Genomic DNA, 18,770 nt, shown 5'->3' with positions numbered 1-18,770 from the left:
CTCAGAGCTGCATCCTTCTGCATCCTCCTCAAATCTCTCTTTGTGCTATATTTCTGTCCCCTCTGTGATTATAGTCCTACATCTATTAATTTTGTCTTTAACCTGCCATGCTCTTATTTTTCTCTGCTGTCATCATCGTCTCTCTCTATGCCTGATTTTTGCGATATTCTCTTCTGAAGTTCCTTCCTTTAAAAACTTTCACATTCATCCTCTCTATCTTTGAAATTTCAACACATTTCTCTATCTTCCTTTTGACTGCCACAGTGGAAGTGGCATTTCTCTGCTAATCCTGAAGCAGCTTTGGATCTCCTCGCTTCAGTTCCAGTCTTTGGACGAGATCAGCGCCGGAAACGTGTACATCTTCAACAACAGCCGCCTGTGCTTCTACAACACAGTCAACTGGACGTCCCTCTTCAGGACCACGAGCCAGATGGTCCTCATCGGCCACAACCAAGATCCAAAAGAATGTAGTGAGTAGTTGTATTCGCAGTCAAATCTGCTAATTTCATCCCCATGTGCAGCACATTTAAAAGGAAAGAATCGAATATTAAGAGAAAAATCAGTATCATGAAGTATTTTCCAATGAAGCAGGATCGGAGGCAGTACATTGGGTGGAATTTAACGTAGCAATGCTAATGCTAGCTAACTAATGAGGCTGGCTTTTAGGCTAACGTCCTATCATATTGGTGTTTTACACTCAGAAACAAGTTTAGATTTGAATATAAGAATACAAATAGTTTCATTATTTGATGTTTTCCTGCAAATATTGTTAAATAGATTCACAGTTAAACCACGGATGGGATACAGAGGTTGTCAAAGGGGCATTTTTCTGTCATCTGTACTTTCAATATGACTTCATCTCTGCATGTGTATGCAATGATTGAACTGGAACCCTTTTTTATACAGATGTCAAAGTGGTTTATTTTGTGACTCCAAGGAATTATGTAGTCGCATTTATTTGAATGATGCACCATTTCAGTGGAAAAATGGACTCATCCTTTCTACATCATAAAATCAAATAATCAACTGACTTTCGATACCGATAATGCTTTATTGTAAGTAAAGCCCAGAAATCTGACAGCATTTGCACATATTGAGTTGAAACAAACTGGAAATCTCGTGAGCGTCTGTAAAAAAACAAAACAAGATCACTTAATCAAAGCAATTCCTCAAATCAAAAATAGGTTTTGGATATAAGCTAAAATAGTGTCATTGTTTCTAATTTGAGGCATTTAGAATTAGACTTTAATAATGATATATTGACTTGTAGATACAAGATTACTCATTTTCCCCAATGGGGGATCAATAGAGTTAATCTTCTTTTAAAGATTATACGCGGACATATACTCTTCACTGTATCTCTACATATAAGAGTATATGTAGTAACAGTAACCAAACTCCAACAAACTCTGCTGTTCCCTTTTTTCTTTCCTCTTAGACCTCTAATTAATTCCAAAGTTAGACCCCGCTCATGCCTCTGCAAATCTGACTCCACCCTGTGCCTCATACATTACCCTGCCCGTTTCCAAGGCAACTGTGTCACTCTCACTCATTGGCCATGAAAGCCTGTATTCAGCTCCCTGCGAGCACAGTGCTTAACATATCAAGCATAGAGGTGGATTTAAGCTCACTGCAGGCCACGGGGAGAGTAAACACCTGATCGAACAGATGCCACATGTGGCTTTGGCTGCAGATGGTGGAAATGTGAGGCCCCTGGGACAAGGAAGTAGTCACACAGTATACACATCAACTGTAAGATGGAGAGAAGGTAACCACCATGTTTTATGGCAAGTTATTAAGGCCAAGAGAATCTGTTAAAAAAAAATTCATACCTATAAAAGGAAGGGGGTGGAATAAAGGTGTGTTCCATTTACCTTGGGACTCGGATCTCAGAGCTAGGAAGACATCACACACTATAAGTATAATACCGAAATGATAGAGCAAGGTTTCCTCAGCATCAACTAGTTGAATGTGGGAAATGCTCCAATTTCACCGAGTATGTTGGAAAAGATAAATCAATCTCAGGGTGCTAGATTAAGACATTTTTGCAGATCACATGAACACATTTCATGGCAGATCAAATATGTACATTAAACTGTCATATTGATTATGTATTTTTAATGATTTTATCATTTTGGTCAATCCTAAAGATACACAAAGACTTTCATCTTGTAAAAAAGGGGAAAGTATGATACGAGAATAAACATTCGTAGGTTTTGGGCAATGATTGCATTTTCTTTGTTTTCCATATTTGACAAAGATTTCTGTTAAACAAAGACATGGTCCACTGTAGTTTTTCTTGTCCCTGCCAGCCTGCGGTTGATATCATTTGCCAGTTAATGAGTGTAGTGTGTGTGTAAGACATCGATTGATAGGGCCATACACTGGCCTCTTCATTAGACTCATCCCCCCCTGTCTACCATTGACTGTTCAGTTGTTGACAAAGGGCTCAGCCCCTGCCGGGCGACACTCCCGGGGACGTGGGTGTCACTCACAGGATGGAGGAGACACCAAGTCCTTTGAGCAGCATCGATTTTTGTGGTTTGACTTGAAAATAAAAGGGGCCTTAAGGTTCTGTTTGGGGCGGTTTTTAATGATGGAGGTGTGGGGAATACCAATGTTTAATCCCACAGCTGGACGGCCGCCGGCTAGAACAACACACACACTCACTGAGAGACGCACACAACACGTCAACACTAATCACCCAGGTTGGAATTAGACTAGCAGTGACACACTAACACGTGCTTACAATCCTTGAATACCATAGCAAAGACAACGCTAGTATGTCATGGTTTGGCTGAGTTCTTGATCCTGATTGGCTAAATGGTGTGAATTAATTCCAGATAATGGCCACTATTAATCTATTTCAACGTCTTTCTCTTTGCAGCCCAACAGCGAATGATATGTGATCGCATGTGTTCGGACGACGGGTGCTGGGGTCCGGGGCCCGACCAGTGTCTTTCCTGTCGTTATTTCAGACGAGGCCCAACCTGCGTCGAGGCCTGCAACCTCTTTGATGGGTGAGAACACACAATTCTCTCGATGCACTCTTGGCAAGAATGTGTGTACACGCCGAGCTGATCCGACATATATCTTTAAAACTGACCCTGGAATGAGCTGCTTCCTAAATGCCAGCTCATCAAGGTTTCGGTGGACTACATTAATTCCCCTGAAAACAGCCATACATGTCAAGCAGATGAAATACAATCAATTTAAACAGCTTTGATGCATGAGAATGAAACACTCCAGGGCTCTGGAGGAGGAGAGTCTAATTGCCGATTGGCAGGAAAGTAATGAGATGAACCAATAAGGTAATTTACACCACTTAAAGTGGACAGTTAAAGGAACATTTGGCTGCTTGTTACAACCATTGTCCAAATTCAATTTGAATACATTGTGGAAGGGTTATATCTTATTACAAATTGCCCATTTGAGCTGACAGACCTGATTGTTTTCGGCTCCAAGCTGGGAAATGACTGACATTTACGACAAAGGCCCCTTAGAGTGTCCTCACAATCCACTGATGTTCTGTTTTCAGTGTGAATAATTGCATTCAGGTCATTGCTTTATGCTTCCAAGAGGCACATCAAACAGATCACTGCCAACTCACCTGGGGAGCCAACCCTCCTTTGTAGATGTAGTTTCCAGCCTTTTGTTGCTTCTCTTGAATGAACGAGGAGATGTTGTGAATCCGAACACTTGAAAGCATCCTTCTAAAATAAGACTGCGCTGGCAGCGTCTGCCACAAGATAAATATGACTTCCTCGCGAGCAGTGATGTCAGGCTAGTGTTTCCCTGAGGGGGGAGAAGAAGAGAGCATGCACGTATGTGTGCAAGAGGGATGGGTGTACGAGCGCGAGCAACCCACGGTCATGTTGACTTGTTGCCGGTCCTTTCCCGGCAACCGTTTGTAGGAGGGAGGCTTTGAAGTTGCCCGGAAAAACAGCTCACAGCCAAGGCTTTGAAGAAGACTGGTGAGGAAGAGGCGCGTGGCAGGGAGCTGCTGAAGCACACTTGTTTCCCATACTGTAAATACAGCCAGTCACTTTGATGCATTGTAAGGAATATTCAACAGTTCTCTTCTTGCTTTGTGATTCTCTCTCTTGAACTGAGGCATCAAAACATTGATAACCTAAAGGTTTCCCAGGTTGTAAGAAGTCACCCCCTGCCAAGTGCCAGTCCTTCCAAAACCTTTGGCAGATAAAGTGAGATGGAAACCTTGGATAACCTGCACTTTCCCCCCAACGACTACTACTCTATGCTTTCTGAAGTAAAAAGCAAGTAGCATCTTGTACATCTTAGTCCATACTGAAATGCATTTGCACTACAATCCCTCAACTTCTTTTAAAGTATGTTTCACACCAATAGACAGCTCGACATTTACGACCAGTTTTTAAATCTGGAAGAATTCTTCCAGTCTAATGAATGACTGCTTTCAAAACCTTTGGTCTGATCTTTGGTATGAGGGTTTTTACTGAACACAGCATGGACCGACTCGATAAACTCCTCTGTTCTGACTTCATCCTACTGGACTTCCCTGCGGAATGAAGAGTTAGCTCATTAAATATGTTTTCAGGATGGTGATTTTTCAACCTTAAGATTTGCGAGCTTGCCCTCGTTATACGTCTCCATTGTTAATGAGGAAAGGCACTAATTCCCTCCAGCTCGTACGTCTTTTGAATAAAACAAAGGAGGAGCAAAGGAGTCAAGAGGGGAAAAGAAAATGTCTGAGATGGCGTCCACTGGGGTTTGTGGGAGGAGGGAGGAGGCGGATTAGGGAGACGTTGAAAGTGTTTAATTAAAAAAGTTGCTCCAGTGGGTTGGCCATGCTCTGGTTTGCTTGAGGTTTGGAGGTCTGAATGGTGGCCACAGTCCTGCTTAAATTCCTGCTAAAACAGGGCTAATCCCCCATCAGGCCATCCCCCTATGGGGCCTTGGCGCACACTTCCAGCCGTGAAGGGGGCCAATCAGGAGGAACGGCTTTGACGGAATAGAAATGACCCTGGGGAGAACCGCTGCCGAGGTCTTTGTCTCTCGCCCATTCTCCTCCATGTATCTCTCTTTTTTTCCCCCCTCAACCAACAAAAGAGATATCTCTCCACCGCCTGGACCACTTTCTAAAGGATTCCCCTGGACAGAGATTCCAGGAGAGAAATCTAATTTATTTTGGAACAAGGGAAAGAAAGACGAGGGAGAAATGTAAAGGGAGCAAGGGGAGTCTCCTTTGAGTCCAGCAAAAACATTATTAATAAAAGGACACTATGTGATACTGTAGGTTTGGATTGTAAAGCCGAACCCAGAGAGCCATTTGAAATATGACATAAAACTAGGGCTCAGCAAAAAGGAAATCCAGGATTCCATCAAAGCTTTTATTGGCCTTTAATGTGATACAGTCGAAAAACGCAAGTGTCAAAACGTCTCTTTTGCTATTTGTAGCTTTTAGAACCCCCAAGTCTTAAAGGGTTTCATCTCAAATTCACCACATAAAAATGCACAAAACACACATACCCGCAGGAGATCCCAATTTTCTGAGTGTAAGATCACATAAAAACAGCTGAAAAGGAAGAAACTCTTCATGAATTCATTCTGCTCTCGCAGCATCACATGCAAATACAAACAAAACACACAGGGGGGAGTCGCTCTGATTATCTCAGCAGTGTGAGAAAGGGCCTGTTTTTGTAACTGGGTGAATCCTCCTCTGAGGACGTCTGTCCTCCACCGGCTGATTGATCCCTCTGATGTGGAAAGTGTTTTTGATCGGCCGCGGTTGTTATTGACAGCGGCCGTCCTCCGGTTGCCAGAGCCGTCGGACTTCAAAAATGGAAGATAATGCCCTGATTCGGACACAAACAAAGGGAGACGTTTTATAGATCGGAGGCTTGCACATACACAAACACAAACGTCAGGGTTCAACAGTATGGCCTGAGGCACCGTGAAGCTCCTGACAGCGTAATTGCGTTGCATAAACCCAATATTGAGCTGTGTTGTTTACTCCTTTAGAAGTCCAAGTTGGGAAACAAAAGCACCACAAACTACGTATATTGCTCCGACCGGCCAGTTTGTCCTCATTCCCAAGTTCTCAAATACCAAAATGGCCGTCGGCAAAGACGCACTTGGGCTCATCTAAGTTCCTCTATGCTCAGAGGAACTTCTCTTCGTGAGTGGAGAAGAAGGAGGAAATAACCCGCTTGGTGTCAAACTACATGGGACTTTGACCTCGGTCACTGGGGTTCATGTCGACCCCGTTAAAAAAGTGTTTGGATAGAAGAAACAGATGTTACCTTGACAGCCTGTATGAGTCACAGCCTGTCTTAAGACCTTCCTATCTTGACTCCCCCTTCTTGCAGTCCTCATCAGACTTCCACTCCTTGTCCTCTCCTGCCATCCATGCCTTTTCTTATTCACTCCGACCGTCTCTCCTTGTACTTCCTCCTCCCTCTGCGCATCCCCCCCTCGTGTTTGTCCGTGATTTAAAAAGCTGTTCATTATTCATGGACCTATTCTGTTAACATATTGACCATACTAAGCCTTTTACTTGATCAAATAGTCTAAGGCAGCCTCTGCCCTGCATGCCCCCCCCCCCCCCCCCCTTCCAGAGGGTACTCCAGCAGTCCACATGAGTAGAAACTGTGAAGACGGACACGAGTAAATGAAGGTTTAACCTTTCTTTTTCTGATGCTGTATAACACGTTGGTTTAAAATCAAAAGGCTCTTATGTACAGCTTGAGCTGGTATGCACACAGCATACTTCAAAATCTTCTCGCAGCAGACTTTTAATCAATATTTCAGTATGGTTACGCTTTCAAATCTATAATACATGCATCTCTATCTCAATTTCCCTATCTCTTTCAGGGATAGTCGAGAATTTGCCAATGGATCTGTGTGCCTGGAGTGTGATGGGCAGTGTGAGAAGATGGATGGGAACGCCATGACATGTCTTGGCCAGGTAAGGCGCCACTGGAGACTCAACTTCCTCTTCACGTAAATGGTACATGGAGGTAAACTTTTCTCTGCTTAGATTAAAAAAAAAAAAAAAAAAAAATACCCCTCATTTTTCTGAGCGAGATAGCCTCATATCTCGTCTTTGCTGAAGTGGATTTCCAACTTCTTTTGGTGGGAGTCTATCGGTCCTGCGTGCGGGATTTCAGAAGATATAAAGTGCTGTGTTTGCAGAGGTGAATGGTAGGTTAATGGGAGGATTGATAAACTACTGTGGCTACTTCTGGAGCATGCTTTTGGCAAGCCCGCATACACAATGAGATAAGTTTCTGACCTTCCCGTAAAGTCAATTTTAGAGTCTTCGATGAGATCAAACCACAACTCTAAAAAGGAAGAATTTCTCCTTTAAAATGTCAGAAGTATTTTTTTGTTCCTCTTCTTCATCAATGTGTCATAGCCACACAAATGTACCATTTCTTGGAAGGGTTAGGGTTAGACCAGAAACAGTTGTTACCCACTTCCCTCGCTTCAAAGCAACCTGAATCCATAGAAAAAAGAAAAAATGTCAGTCAGCAAACAGGAATTGGTAGTCTACCTCTGGTATCACTGGTTAGTTTTGTTTTTCTGTTACTGAGTTCAATCCTTGAGAATCAAGATGAAGGATACTCATGCAATGACTCAAACAAACCGAGCGCTCAGGGAGGTAGACCAACAACTCCTGCGTCCTGCTGACACCAAAAAATGTGGGGGGGGGGGGGGGGGGAATAGGGTCCAAGATTGTGTTGAAAAAAAAACAAGGATTTAGTGATATTCCACATGTGGGCCATGCAGGCTATTAACCTACTTTAAAAAAAAAAAAAAAAGTTTTTAACAAGTAGTTTTTCAACACTTCTATGTTGAATACATTTTGCTTTAGCTGCAAATGTGTAGCAGAAAATAGTCCCCAACAAATACATATTTAATCTGTCCTCTTTGAGTAACATTGACTTCAAACAACACGGCCCAAATAAGACTTTTTAAGAAACATTTGTGGCCTGTTTTTGGAGATTTATTCCTCGATTCTTAATAATGGGCACGGGGATTTCACTTTCTATTATCTCTTCTTCTTCTTTCTTTCTTTATTTGGTAGTCAGAGGTTTGAAAAAGTTTGCCTTCCATGCCACCGTACATGGAGGCTATTTTATATACATTTGCAGTGCTACATTATAGAAAGTTGTACCTAATGTGCCGCATGACTTATTTTGTGGAATTCAGCAGTCGCATGAGTAACCTTTTATGACCGTCCCCTCGAGACAGAAGAAGAGGAGGGCGCAAGAGAGAGAGAGAGAGAGAGAGGGAATAAGTGATGAAGAGCGAGCGAGAGGCTCCTCAAGGATGCAGAGGGGCTGCTGACTTTGAGATGCTGGTCACAGTTGAGTAGTAAATAACACCAGAGTCAATCATCCACAGGCGCTCTCGCACACAGATACACATGCACGCGGCGTCGGCGGACATACTCGAATGCATCCCGACATCTGTATGCGACGCCGCTCGCCCCCCCCCGCGCGCGCGCACATGCATACGCACAAACGCGCCGAGTGAGAATAATGTTTATTGATGGCGTGTGGCCGAATGTGTCAAACTGTGACGAGCTGTCCGTCAGGTCAGGGCGCTCGTTATTAGCAACAGACACAGTGACGCACATGGAAGGTTCGCACATTTCCATCACGCTTTCATTGATTTAATTCCTTCAGAAACAAGCGTAAAGCGTGTCAGCGTCGTACACACACACACACACACACACACATTTACTTTCTATCTTACTTATTCATGATCCAGCTGCAGCCGAGCTCAGTTACCACTTGTCATCTCCTCCATCACACTGGATGCGCCGTACTTTGACATGACCTGATTCCTTATGCATGTTGCCAGTCTTAAACAGAGGCTGCAGCAGACTACACTCCCTGCAATTTTGATCTGCACATTATGAATCACTCAGAGGAATTCATGCGGCTTCTGCTAGCTGCATTAGCCGCGGTAGGGAAGTGGGCAAATTGGTGTGATTCGGCAGGTTTGAATTTGATTCCGCTCAATTCTATTCTCCCGTCTCATACATATTTTTAGATCTCCATTCTCTCCTTCTTGCCTAATCCCATTCCCTTTTCTCTATATGTACTTTGTCCTGGCAGGTTTTTTTTCCCTCTCTCTCGATTTCTCAAACTTTCCTCCTCACCAATCTTCAACTTGTCTTTATTCATCCCTTGTCCACCATCCGTCCTCTCATCTCAGCTCTCCTTGTTCTCCTCTCCTTTCAGGGCCCGGACCAGTGTGTAAAATGCCTCCACTTCAAAGACGGACCCAACTGCGTGGAGAAATGCCCCGACGGGTTGCAAGGCGCCAACAGTTTCATCTTCAAGTACGCCAAGGCCAACAACGAGTGTCACCCGTGCCACGCCAACTGCACCCAGGGGTAAGAGAGGGGATGACGCATGCGGCGAGATCTGTGTATGAAAATGAATACGCTTCTTTTAAGTGTTCTCACGCCCTGGTAGTTTGTTGAGCGTCCTTTGGTGTAGATGCTTTTAAGCATTACAAAGACGAGGAGAGACGATGACTCAATCATGCAGCCGCTACATTTGCCCGAACAGCTGCCTGCTGGAGGCCCTCCGGTCAGGGGCAGAATGCATTGACCTCGAAGGTCGGGAGTAGAGCGGTCAGATGAACTTTGAATGAAAGGGTGCAAAGAGACTGGAGCTAGAGGGATGATATGGAGCAAGTTTTGGGCGCGCTTCTGTAGAAAAACTACATGTAACATAAATATCAGGAGTTAAATGAAAAGACCGACGGCGCAGTGATTTCTTAGCGAAGCTGGTTCCATCAATTGATTAGCCTAGCTTAGCTTAAAGACCGGAAGGTCAACGTTTACCTTAGCATAGCGGTTAAAAAAGAAATCAGCTCCCATAGGTACACCTTCGCTAGGGTTAAAGACTTCCCCTCTAAAGCTCAGGGGGGGAAATACTAGTATTGAAATTAGCTTAGCTTTAGCATAGAACAACATGTGGAAACAGCCCTCTGCCGAGTATTTAGGGTAAAATAGCGAAGCATTTGGCTTAGTTTAGCATAAAGAGTGGAAAAAGATGCCGGGTTATGGACTCAAAGGGAGCCATCTCTTTTTATTTTTATTTAGCAGAGCACTTAGCTTAGCATAAAAGAGCGACAACAAGTTCACTTGCTTTATCTTAGGGTAAGAATAAAGCAGAGACTGTAAGGATAGTAAATGTAAGATTTAGACATTTAAACATTAATACTCCTCTTCCTCCTCCTCCTCTTCCTCCTCATCCTCCTCTTCCTCCTCCTCCTCCTCCTCCTCCTCCTCTTCCTCCTCATCCTCCTCATCCTCTTCCTCCTCCTCTTCCTCCTCCTCCTCCTCTCCTCCTCCTCCTCCTCCTCCTCTTCCTCCTCATCCTCTTCCTCCTCCTCCCCCCTCCTCCTCCTCCTCTTCCTCCTCCTCCCCCCTCCTCCTCCTCCTCCTCCTCCTCCTCTTCCTCCTCCTCCTCCTCTTCCTCCCCCCCCGGTTAACATATCTTCAGGGAGCATATAGGAAACAATTTACAAATCAATTCAGCTTCCTTCAACCCCCCCCCCCCCCCCCCCCCCCCGCCCACACACACACAGGCTTAATATTTAGCTGATATTTTTCTTTTCTCTGCTTATTTTAACTTTTTTAGAACTACTGTAAAGAAACTACTTAATTAAAGAAAAACACTTTTTATTAGACTCTGTTGTTCAAGGATCTTCTCTCTGTGATCTCGCATCTGAGAAAATCACACATAGCCTTTCTCCAAATAAAGTTAACACTTGCACCTTCCTTTTCTTCCTCCCTGAACAATCAAAGCCATTGGAACGTCGTGCTGATAGCACGAAAATCACTTCGAAGGGAAGTTTTTAGCACTAGGTAAGCAGAAAGTGATTAGCGCAACACTCTGAGCTGCTCATTAATTCAAGCTCCTTGAGAAGAGGGCTTTGAACAGCAGGATAGACACAGGAGAGCGGTTTTTGAATGCTCCTGTGTGTGTATTTTTCTGTGTGTGTGTGTGTTTGGACGCAGCACGAGCACACAAGACACAACAAATTACTGAGCAAATTAGGAGAACGGGCTAACTTCAGAATTAAACTGGTGACATCTTTGGCTCCTCCAAAGTTGCCTCGTTGTCAATGAAATGGCGCACCAAATAGCTAATTAGAGAGCGATCATTGTCTGTGGCCGATGTCGTGTGTGTGTCTGGGTGTGTGTTTGAGCATTTTGTGTGTGTACACGTGTAACATAGTTTAGTCCAGATTTGGCCTGACAAAAAGGAATTGAGGCAGGATATGTCAGTCTCAAATTGCTGCAAATAACCCCACCAAAGAAAAAAAAAACCTTTAGTTGCATATAGACTGGAATTCACTGGTAGCTTTAGCTTCAGATTCTTTTCCTTAGAGTCTCAGATACCGACTCTCCAGCAGGTGTGAGGATGTCGTCCTGTCACTGTCACTAACCTTGGACCACTCTAATGTCTCACTTTGTCTCATAGCATCACAAACCCGACCTCAGCCTCTGTCCTGATGTTTATCCAGATCACCCAGTTGCTGGAGGGCAGGATAAGATGACAAGGCATGCTGGCGGTGTTGTCATGCCAACAACAGATTAGGGTTTGAAGAATCGAGTTAGTAATGGCTGTCACGGGAGGAAGATTTACCTTTTGCTTTTTACCACCTGTACGTCCTTTCCTTTCTTTTCCCCTTTTTACTTTTGAAAAAAATCTTCCTGCCTCTTCAAAGACACCCTAATGTAGCTCAATTGAGATAAAAAGACGTACTGCTAGAAGAGCCAGTGCTTTAAGTCCCTTTAACGCCACTGTTTAGCTTCTGTCTTGATGATACACTCCCAGTTGTAGTTTCAGAAAATTTCAAAAACCTTGGCTCAAGTTCAAAGTTAAAGTAAAAAACTGACATCAAAAGATAAGAGAGGATGAGGACCTAAAGCCTGGATGTTGGTACATAAAGAGAACGCATTTTCTTTGGATCAACAGCCGCCTTTGCTTTTGAAGACTCGTCTTTACTTTTGACCTCTGGACTTGTGGGTTTGTTTATTTCTTTTTGCAGTTTCTGAGCCCATATGCTTTCACACTTCTGTGGTCAGAGATCTAGGAGTCATGTTAGGTAATGTTGTGTACCAGTCCCTCGTGTGCATTGCCCTAGTTGGGAAACACATATACTTGATCTGTTTCCTTGAGAAGTTTGATGTGTCTGTTAAATATACAGTGAAATATAGAAGTCTGTTAGTTGATATTTGCTGCTTTACAGGTATGAAATAGTTGTTCTATTTTGTTTTGAAGGAATTTTTCATGGATACGAGTTATGCAAGTGTATCAAAAGAGGACAATTTGTTGGTTGAAAGCTGTGAAATGCTTTGTTACCTTAACCAGCTAGCTGGTGCTAACCTTTACTCTGTGCTATTGCAGCTTAAAGAGTATGTTTTTCACTGAATTCAACGCTGTTTGGAGATATTTCACTCAACTATGGAAGATAAAAAATTGTTAAAAGATCTGAATTCGGTGCCTAAGATTTCTTTTACTGAGCTTTCACAAATGGTATAAAAATGTATTTTTAGATAAGGTCCAGACGAATCACATGATGCAGGACTGTCTCCATGTCTCCATGCCCAAAAAAAATCCATTTAGATATCACCTGAAACCAACAAGAACAATGCTTTCATGTCATACTGACATGCGGTCAGCCGTGTTCGGGATTCAATTTTCCACAGGTCCCTGCCCCGCTGACAGCTGATTGACGTGGAAAAAAAGACGACATGAGGTTTACTCATAACCTGTCCCTGCTTTAATGGATGGTCTCTCTGCTTTGTCTGCCCTGCAGGTGCGTCGGGGCGAGGCTCCAAGATTGTGTCGGGATGATGGACAGGTAAGGAATCGGCGGGTGTGTTTGTGGTGTGTGGTTTGGGAGACGGCCATCAGATCGTGCTACTGGTTATTAAAGTTTCTCATGGTACTCATTAACACCAGAGCAGGGAGTGTATGTGTTTTATAATTGAGCTAGGATTGGAAATCTTTTTGTTCTTTTGTGCTGTGGTCTAATTTGTGGCGCTGTAAGTGGTTCATTTGTGCCAATGGAACCTTTATTTAACACTGCTAATGACTTGTGTTGTTATTAACTTACTCTTATTGGAAGTGGTAAAGGTGGAGTTGAATCATTTCTCGAGAAACAAAAAAGTTAAACTAAGAAGGAAGTGCAAAATCATGCAGTTCCTCAATTGTCCACTAGAGGCTGGGTGCCAAAGTGCTCCTTAGGGATCCTTAATTAATCCCCATTAAACCCCCCTTTTAAAGCAGTTACAGCATGTTTACAGCCACGTACAAATTAAAATTGTATAACAATAGCTCGCTTTTTCATTCATACCCAATGCATGGGTGAACAACTCGTCGATTTGATTTTATCAGAGTTAGTTGGGGCATGGCTGAGTTAACTAACATGTGGACATTCAACTCAGCCACGCTGAAAGGTTTGCAAAGCACAACTATGGCACATAAAAAAAACCAAAACACTTCCGTATTTACAAGTAGCATCACTGCTAGTTGTCATACCACTAGAATAATAACAGGAAGAAAAAAAAAACAGGCACAAGTAGAACAAATAAAAAGTCAAGCAGCTTGTGCGAATAGCCTGAAGACACATCAAGAACTCCATTAAGAAAACCCATAAAAACGAGTGATCTCTACATCTAGAGCACATTCAAAAGAGTGACAAACTCATTAGAATTCAAGCAGACCCATAAAAAAAAAGTGGGGCCTGGGCTCCTTTTGAAAAGAGGAAAGAGACATGTTTGCTCCCTCTGGAAGGTTTCTGCTGAGTCTCTTCTTCTTCTGCTCTTTTAATGCCATTATTCCCCCGTGTCATCTGGTGACCCTGCGTGTCTTGTTCATTTGCAAACCCTTTCCTCCTAATTAGAGAAGCCATTCTTCTTGTCTTTCACCTAGCAATGTCTCTTTTATTTGTCTAATACACCTTTTTTTTTTTTTTTTGTTGCTTTTGTTATCTCTTAGCCCCTTCTTTCTGTGGTTTTTTTTTTCTTGCCGTCCCTTTTCCTTTTGTTAATTCACCTTCCTTGTATTCCTTACTGTCTTCTTCCCATATGCTTCTCCTGGTTGTTGTTTTTATTTCTCCTTGTCCCTCTTCCCCCGCCTCAAGCTAATCATTCCAAACTGACGCATTACTATTCACCACATGGTCGTATATCTCATTACGTCGAACCCCACGGCCTCTTTGTACATTTCAAGCACCCCCTTTCTTTGCGTTGGTATCAATCGATACAGCAGACGCTGAGGCGCCCTCACGCCACCACAACTCCTTGGTACATGACTCTTCCATTAGCGCCTAATGGCCTCCACTGCTAATAGAGTTTTGAACTTCAGGTATCAGGTAGAAGCGGGTGTTATTTCTTGTTGTGTGTAAAAAAAAAAAAAAAGAAGGAAAACAGAAGAGGGCAAAGACGATTCAAGCTGAGAAGGTGAAAATGGAATACAAATGGGAAGACAAGAGGGGAAGAGAGAGCATTGAAGGACAGGATTGAGTGGTAGCATCACCGAAGACACGAGTGCAAAGGGGTTATGTAAATGGAAGATGCATTAGTGCCATTATTAGTGGAGGGAGAGAGCTTTTAACTTCCAACCTTTGGGCTCGCTTTAAGATGGCTTTCTCCAAGAATATTCAGTAGCAATTTATAAAGGAAAGGCGCTCTTCATTCTGAATTCATTTTGAGTTGTATTGGGTAATAAATCATGAGTGGAAACCACATACAGCACAAATCAAATTAGGAGCCAAGTGAATACTGTGTAAAATGAAAGCTTTTGTTTTCATGCCATATATACATTTCACTGTACTCACCGAGAATCAATAACTCAGTCTTTGAATACAAGTCAAATATTGAGGAGTTAGCTAGACTTTGATCGAGATAAAAATTCCAATAGACTGTATTAAAAGGTTCTTAAAATGAAAGGAAATGAATGTCATTTGAGATCCAAACCAAACAGTCTTCTGGTTGATGTTTTCATCGAGCACACTCCGACCTGATCACGGGCCGACCGATCACATTGATTAATCCAACGTGAGACCCACAGTTGAGACACTTTTCGTTTCCAACCAAGATGGCTCCTGCCAATGTGTACTTTCTAAATCTGTTGCGTCAATACTAAGCAACCTGGATAGTAGTTTCATGTAACGTACGAGTGGCGAGTTATGTCATGCCATACATTCAGCTCAACCTTCGTCCTCTGGCTAAATTGTTTGAAAATTAGGTTGAGATTGCATTTCCAATATGGCGGCCGCCACTGTTGGAATTCAAAAAGCCAATGAGTGACGTCGGTGAGGCTACGTCCATGTTTTGTACAGTTTTTTTACTTTATTTGGTTGTGGTCTATCCATTTGTGTTAAAAGGCAATTTTGTCTACGCCCACTTTGAACAAAAAAAACATTTATTGACCATGTGGTACATTATTATTAAAAAAGAGTTCAAATAAAGCGAGATATCAAAAAGTCTGTAGAGGTGATGGCTGGTATGAGGAAATACAGTCCAGTGTAGCACAAGCTGTAGCTTCTCCACCAGACCTAATAATAGGACCCCATACCCTCAAAAGCTATTTCTTCTGACCTGTGAAAATGTCTGTGTGCTCTGTGACTTTGGCCTATTTGGAGACACTGTGGTGGAAATGGAATTCGATGTCTGAACTTGTTTTTTAGTCATAACCTGAAATGTTGGAAAGAGTGCAAAAGAGAGAAAAGGAATTGATGAGTTGTATGAACTCGCCCCAACACCTGTGACAAGGCCTCTTGGAAGGTTATTGGATGGGAGAATTGGATTGGATGATTAAAAAGAGCTCAGCTTCGTTCAAGGGCTCGATGGCCTCACAACAAATGTTTTGCTCAAGTGTGCATTATAAAGGAAACTTGAGTTGACACAAGCTGCTCCTCAGTGCTTACACAGGCTGAAAACACCTCTTTTAAGAGCTCCCTCTTGTTTTTTCCCATTGGTTCCATTTGCATCAACGAGTCTCTTAGATCGATAGAAATGGGCCACTTGATGAGAGTTTTGTGGTTATTTTGATCAAAGATTTCCAGCATCACTTTTCTCAGCTGCAGCCAGTCGAGCTAAAGATTCTAAAAGGACAAAATGTGCCAAGAATATTTCCTTTTCTGGGGGTATAACAGCAGGTTTGAGACTTCGTCAGCATCGGCTGAGCTTTGCACTTTCTTCCAAAGTGCCCCTTTTTTAGTTCCTTAATGTTTCAGCATCTTTAATGTTTCCTCTCTTTCCTCTCGTCTCTACAGGACACCGCTAATAGCAGCTGGCGTTATCGGCGGCCTATTCATCATCGTCATCCTGGCACTCAGCGTGGCCGTTTATGTCCGACGCAAGAGCATCAAGAAGAAGAGGGCCCTGCGGCGCTTCCTTGAGACGGAGGTGAGAGGTTAGGGGTCAGGACAGCAACATGAAAGATTAAGTTGTTTGGATCGATGGATCCACAGGGAACGCTTGTAGAAGCTGCTGAGAGTATTCTACTGTTTGCCTTTCACTGTTGTTTTGAGGATATAATATTGTAGATTGTAACTTCAGTCAACTACATACTTTATTGTCCATTGTCCAATGAGTTTTATTGATCCAAAGCTGGCAATTTGAGAGCATTTCCTCTATTTTACTCTTCATTTGGCAACTTGTCATTAATCAAACTCAATCAATGAGCTCCAAAAGGCACCACATAGATCTTGAATTTTATCGTTTTTTGGTTGGTCACTCTTATTTCATTGAGCAAAGGTCCTGAATTAAGCTCAACCAGACACTCGAATGGGACTTTTGTTTGGGTTTTTCTTTGAGTTTGCTTGAGATCCTTTTATTTATTGATTCAAAGTATTCATCACGCAACCTTTTATTAATGAAACTAAAAACTCTTGGGAAATGACTTCAAATGCTTTAGGCTTATTCCAAAAAGGAAAATAAGAAACACTTCCTCTGACTAACAACAAGCTTGTCTATACACACTTAAAATGGACTCATGAATGTTTTTCTGTATTCGAAGGACGCGTATTCACTTAGTTTTGGTTTTGGTTAGTTTGTTTTTTCACGTTTTTCAAGTGCACTTTTTAGCCTTGGCGCTGGCGCTAGATTTCAAGATTATGCAATGACTGCCATCGCCCATCGATCTGGCCTTGAATAAACTTAATTTCTGGTAAACATAAGAGAGCAAAATCAGACTTTATGTTCAGAAGAGAAAGTCGGAGGCTGAGTTGTAGGTGAGTGCAGGGTTTATGTGTTGTCATGCCCCGCTTGATCACCTGTGTGCTTTTACAAGTCATTCCCCCTTCCTTCCTGGCGTTCCTCCTGTGCGTGGCCCAGCAGTGCTGTTACCCCTGCAGGTCCGCTGAGTGGCCTTGCCTATAGGAGCGCGGCAGGCTGCTTGTCAGTCTGCATTAGTATAATTTACAGGTGGAGGCGACAGTGTTATAGACAGCTGTCAGGCGAGAGAGGAGGAATCTGAGGAGGGCAGCCATGGGCAGTTTCTGCCTCAGCCAAGCCGCACACATCCATCTTAATCACGCCGGCCCTGTTCCGACAGCGTCTTGACCGGGAGGGAAGTCTTCAGTCCAAGCAGATTCGCTAATGTACTGTCACAGACGAGGAGGGGCTGGGGAGGAGCGGGATGGAGGGGGGATCTTCTTGACCTCTTTGTACCTCCCTGTGTGAAGCAATCCTGTGGCTGATTCATCCTCCCGCAAAGCCAAACGTGAAATGAAGCCAACCGAGTCAATTTCCCCGAGCCTCCGAGGAGACCTAATTGGGTGTAAAAGTAATTAGACATAATCAAATCTTTAACAGTCACAGGTTGGCCCCAGGTTTTGGACAGACCACCCATTAAGAGGAGGTCAAGGGTTCAGGCCCCACAACGAACGGTGTGCATGCACATTAGCGGCCTTGCAGTGTCCGGATCGTGACACTGAACCTGCTCAGGCTTTGTAGCTCATTCTGTGTGAGAGCATTAGCAGGGAGAGATATATGAATTGTTTCTGCGGGGAAGTGAATAAGCGATCTGAAGGTAAAATATCGGGGTTTGACCATGGATTGTTTATACTGTAAGAAACCAATGGGAAAGTAGCATAAAACTGCAATCCTTTCTCTGGACAGCAGAGGGCAACGTCAATACCTGCAAAAAGAAAAGGGATTGAATGAAATTAGGTTGTTAGACATTTTTCCTTACAATTTTCAAAGTCAAAATATCTTGTTTTAGGTCGTATCTTATCCAGCGTAATGTTTATTTTGTAAAAGATGGTTCCATTTAGTCCAAAAGAGACGGTCAGTGAGGGTATGCGTTCGGGCATTGCTACCTTTAATGGACATGTGTCTACAACGGTGGCCTGTCAGTTGCCGGTCAAAATATGATGAATTCTGCTTCCAGAAAAACGACATGGCGAAAGCAAAACCATCAAATTCAAGGCTCGGAAAGACAGATTCACAATCTCTTGGGTGACGCCAAGTAGCTGTATTGTCTTCTTGTACAGAGTTCATCATTTTAGACTATAATGACATAAAAACAACGAGCAGTAAAAAAAACTGTATTTAAAAAAATGGGCAGAGCAACAGCGACCTCATGTTGGATTGTAAACAGATTTCTATTGAGGAGTTCTTTAAGCTAGCTATTGGACCATTCATTTTTGTGAGTAAAATATAACCTGGGGACATGAATCAAATTCAACAAGACATTCGGCCATTTTCAAAATCTGCTTGCTTTCACATTGGTTTGACGATT

General features: G+C 43.0%; 1 protein-coding gene across 2 annotated transcripts in view; it reads left to right on the top strand.

The window, feature by feature from the left end:
- Nucleotides 1–18,770, top strand: part of LOC132959656 (receptor tyrosine-protein kinase erbB-4-like) — a 222,521-nt gene that overhangs the window by 161,671 nt on the left and 42,080 nt on the right. For both annotated transcript variants that reach the window (XM_061032834.1, XM_061032835.1), the window contains exons 12-17: nucleotides 265–470; nucleotides 2,888–3,020; nucleotides 6,853–6,946; nucleotides 9,234–9,388; nucleotides 12,835–12,879; nucleotides 16,300–16,432. In XM_061032834.1, coding sequence (XP_060888817.1) covers nucleotides 265–470; nucleotides 2,888–3,020; nucleotides 6,853–6,946; nucleotides 9,234–9,388; nucleotides 12,835–12,879; nucleotides 16,300–16,432 — 766 coding nt within the window. The remainder of the gene's footprint in view (nucleotides 1–264; nucleotides 471–2,887; nucleotides 3,021–6,852; nucleotides 6,947–9,233; nucleotides 9,389–12,834; nucleotides 12,880–16,299; nucleotides 16,433–18,770) is intronic.

Source organism: Labrus mixtus, chromosome 24 (assembly GCF_963584025.1).
Source record: "Labrus mixtus chromosome 24, fLabMix1.1, whole genome shotgun sequence".
NCBI classification, from domain to species: Eukaryota; Metazoa; Chordata; class Actinopteri; order Labriformes; family Labridae; genus Labrus; species Labrus mixtus.
This window is presented reverse-complemented; position numbering and strand designations above follow the sequence as displayed.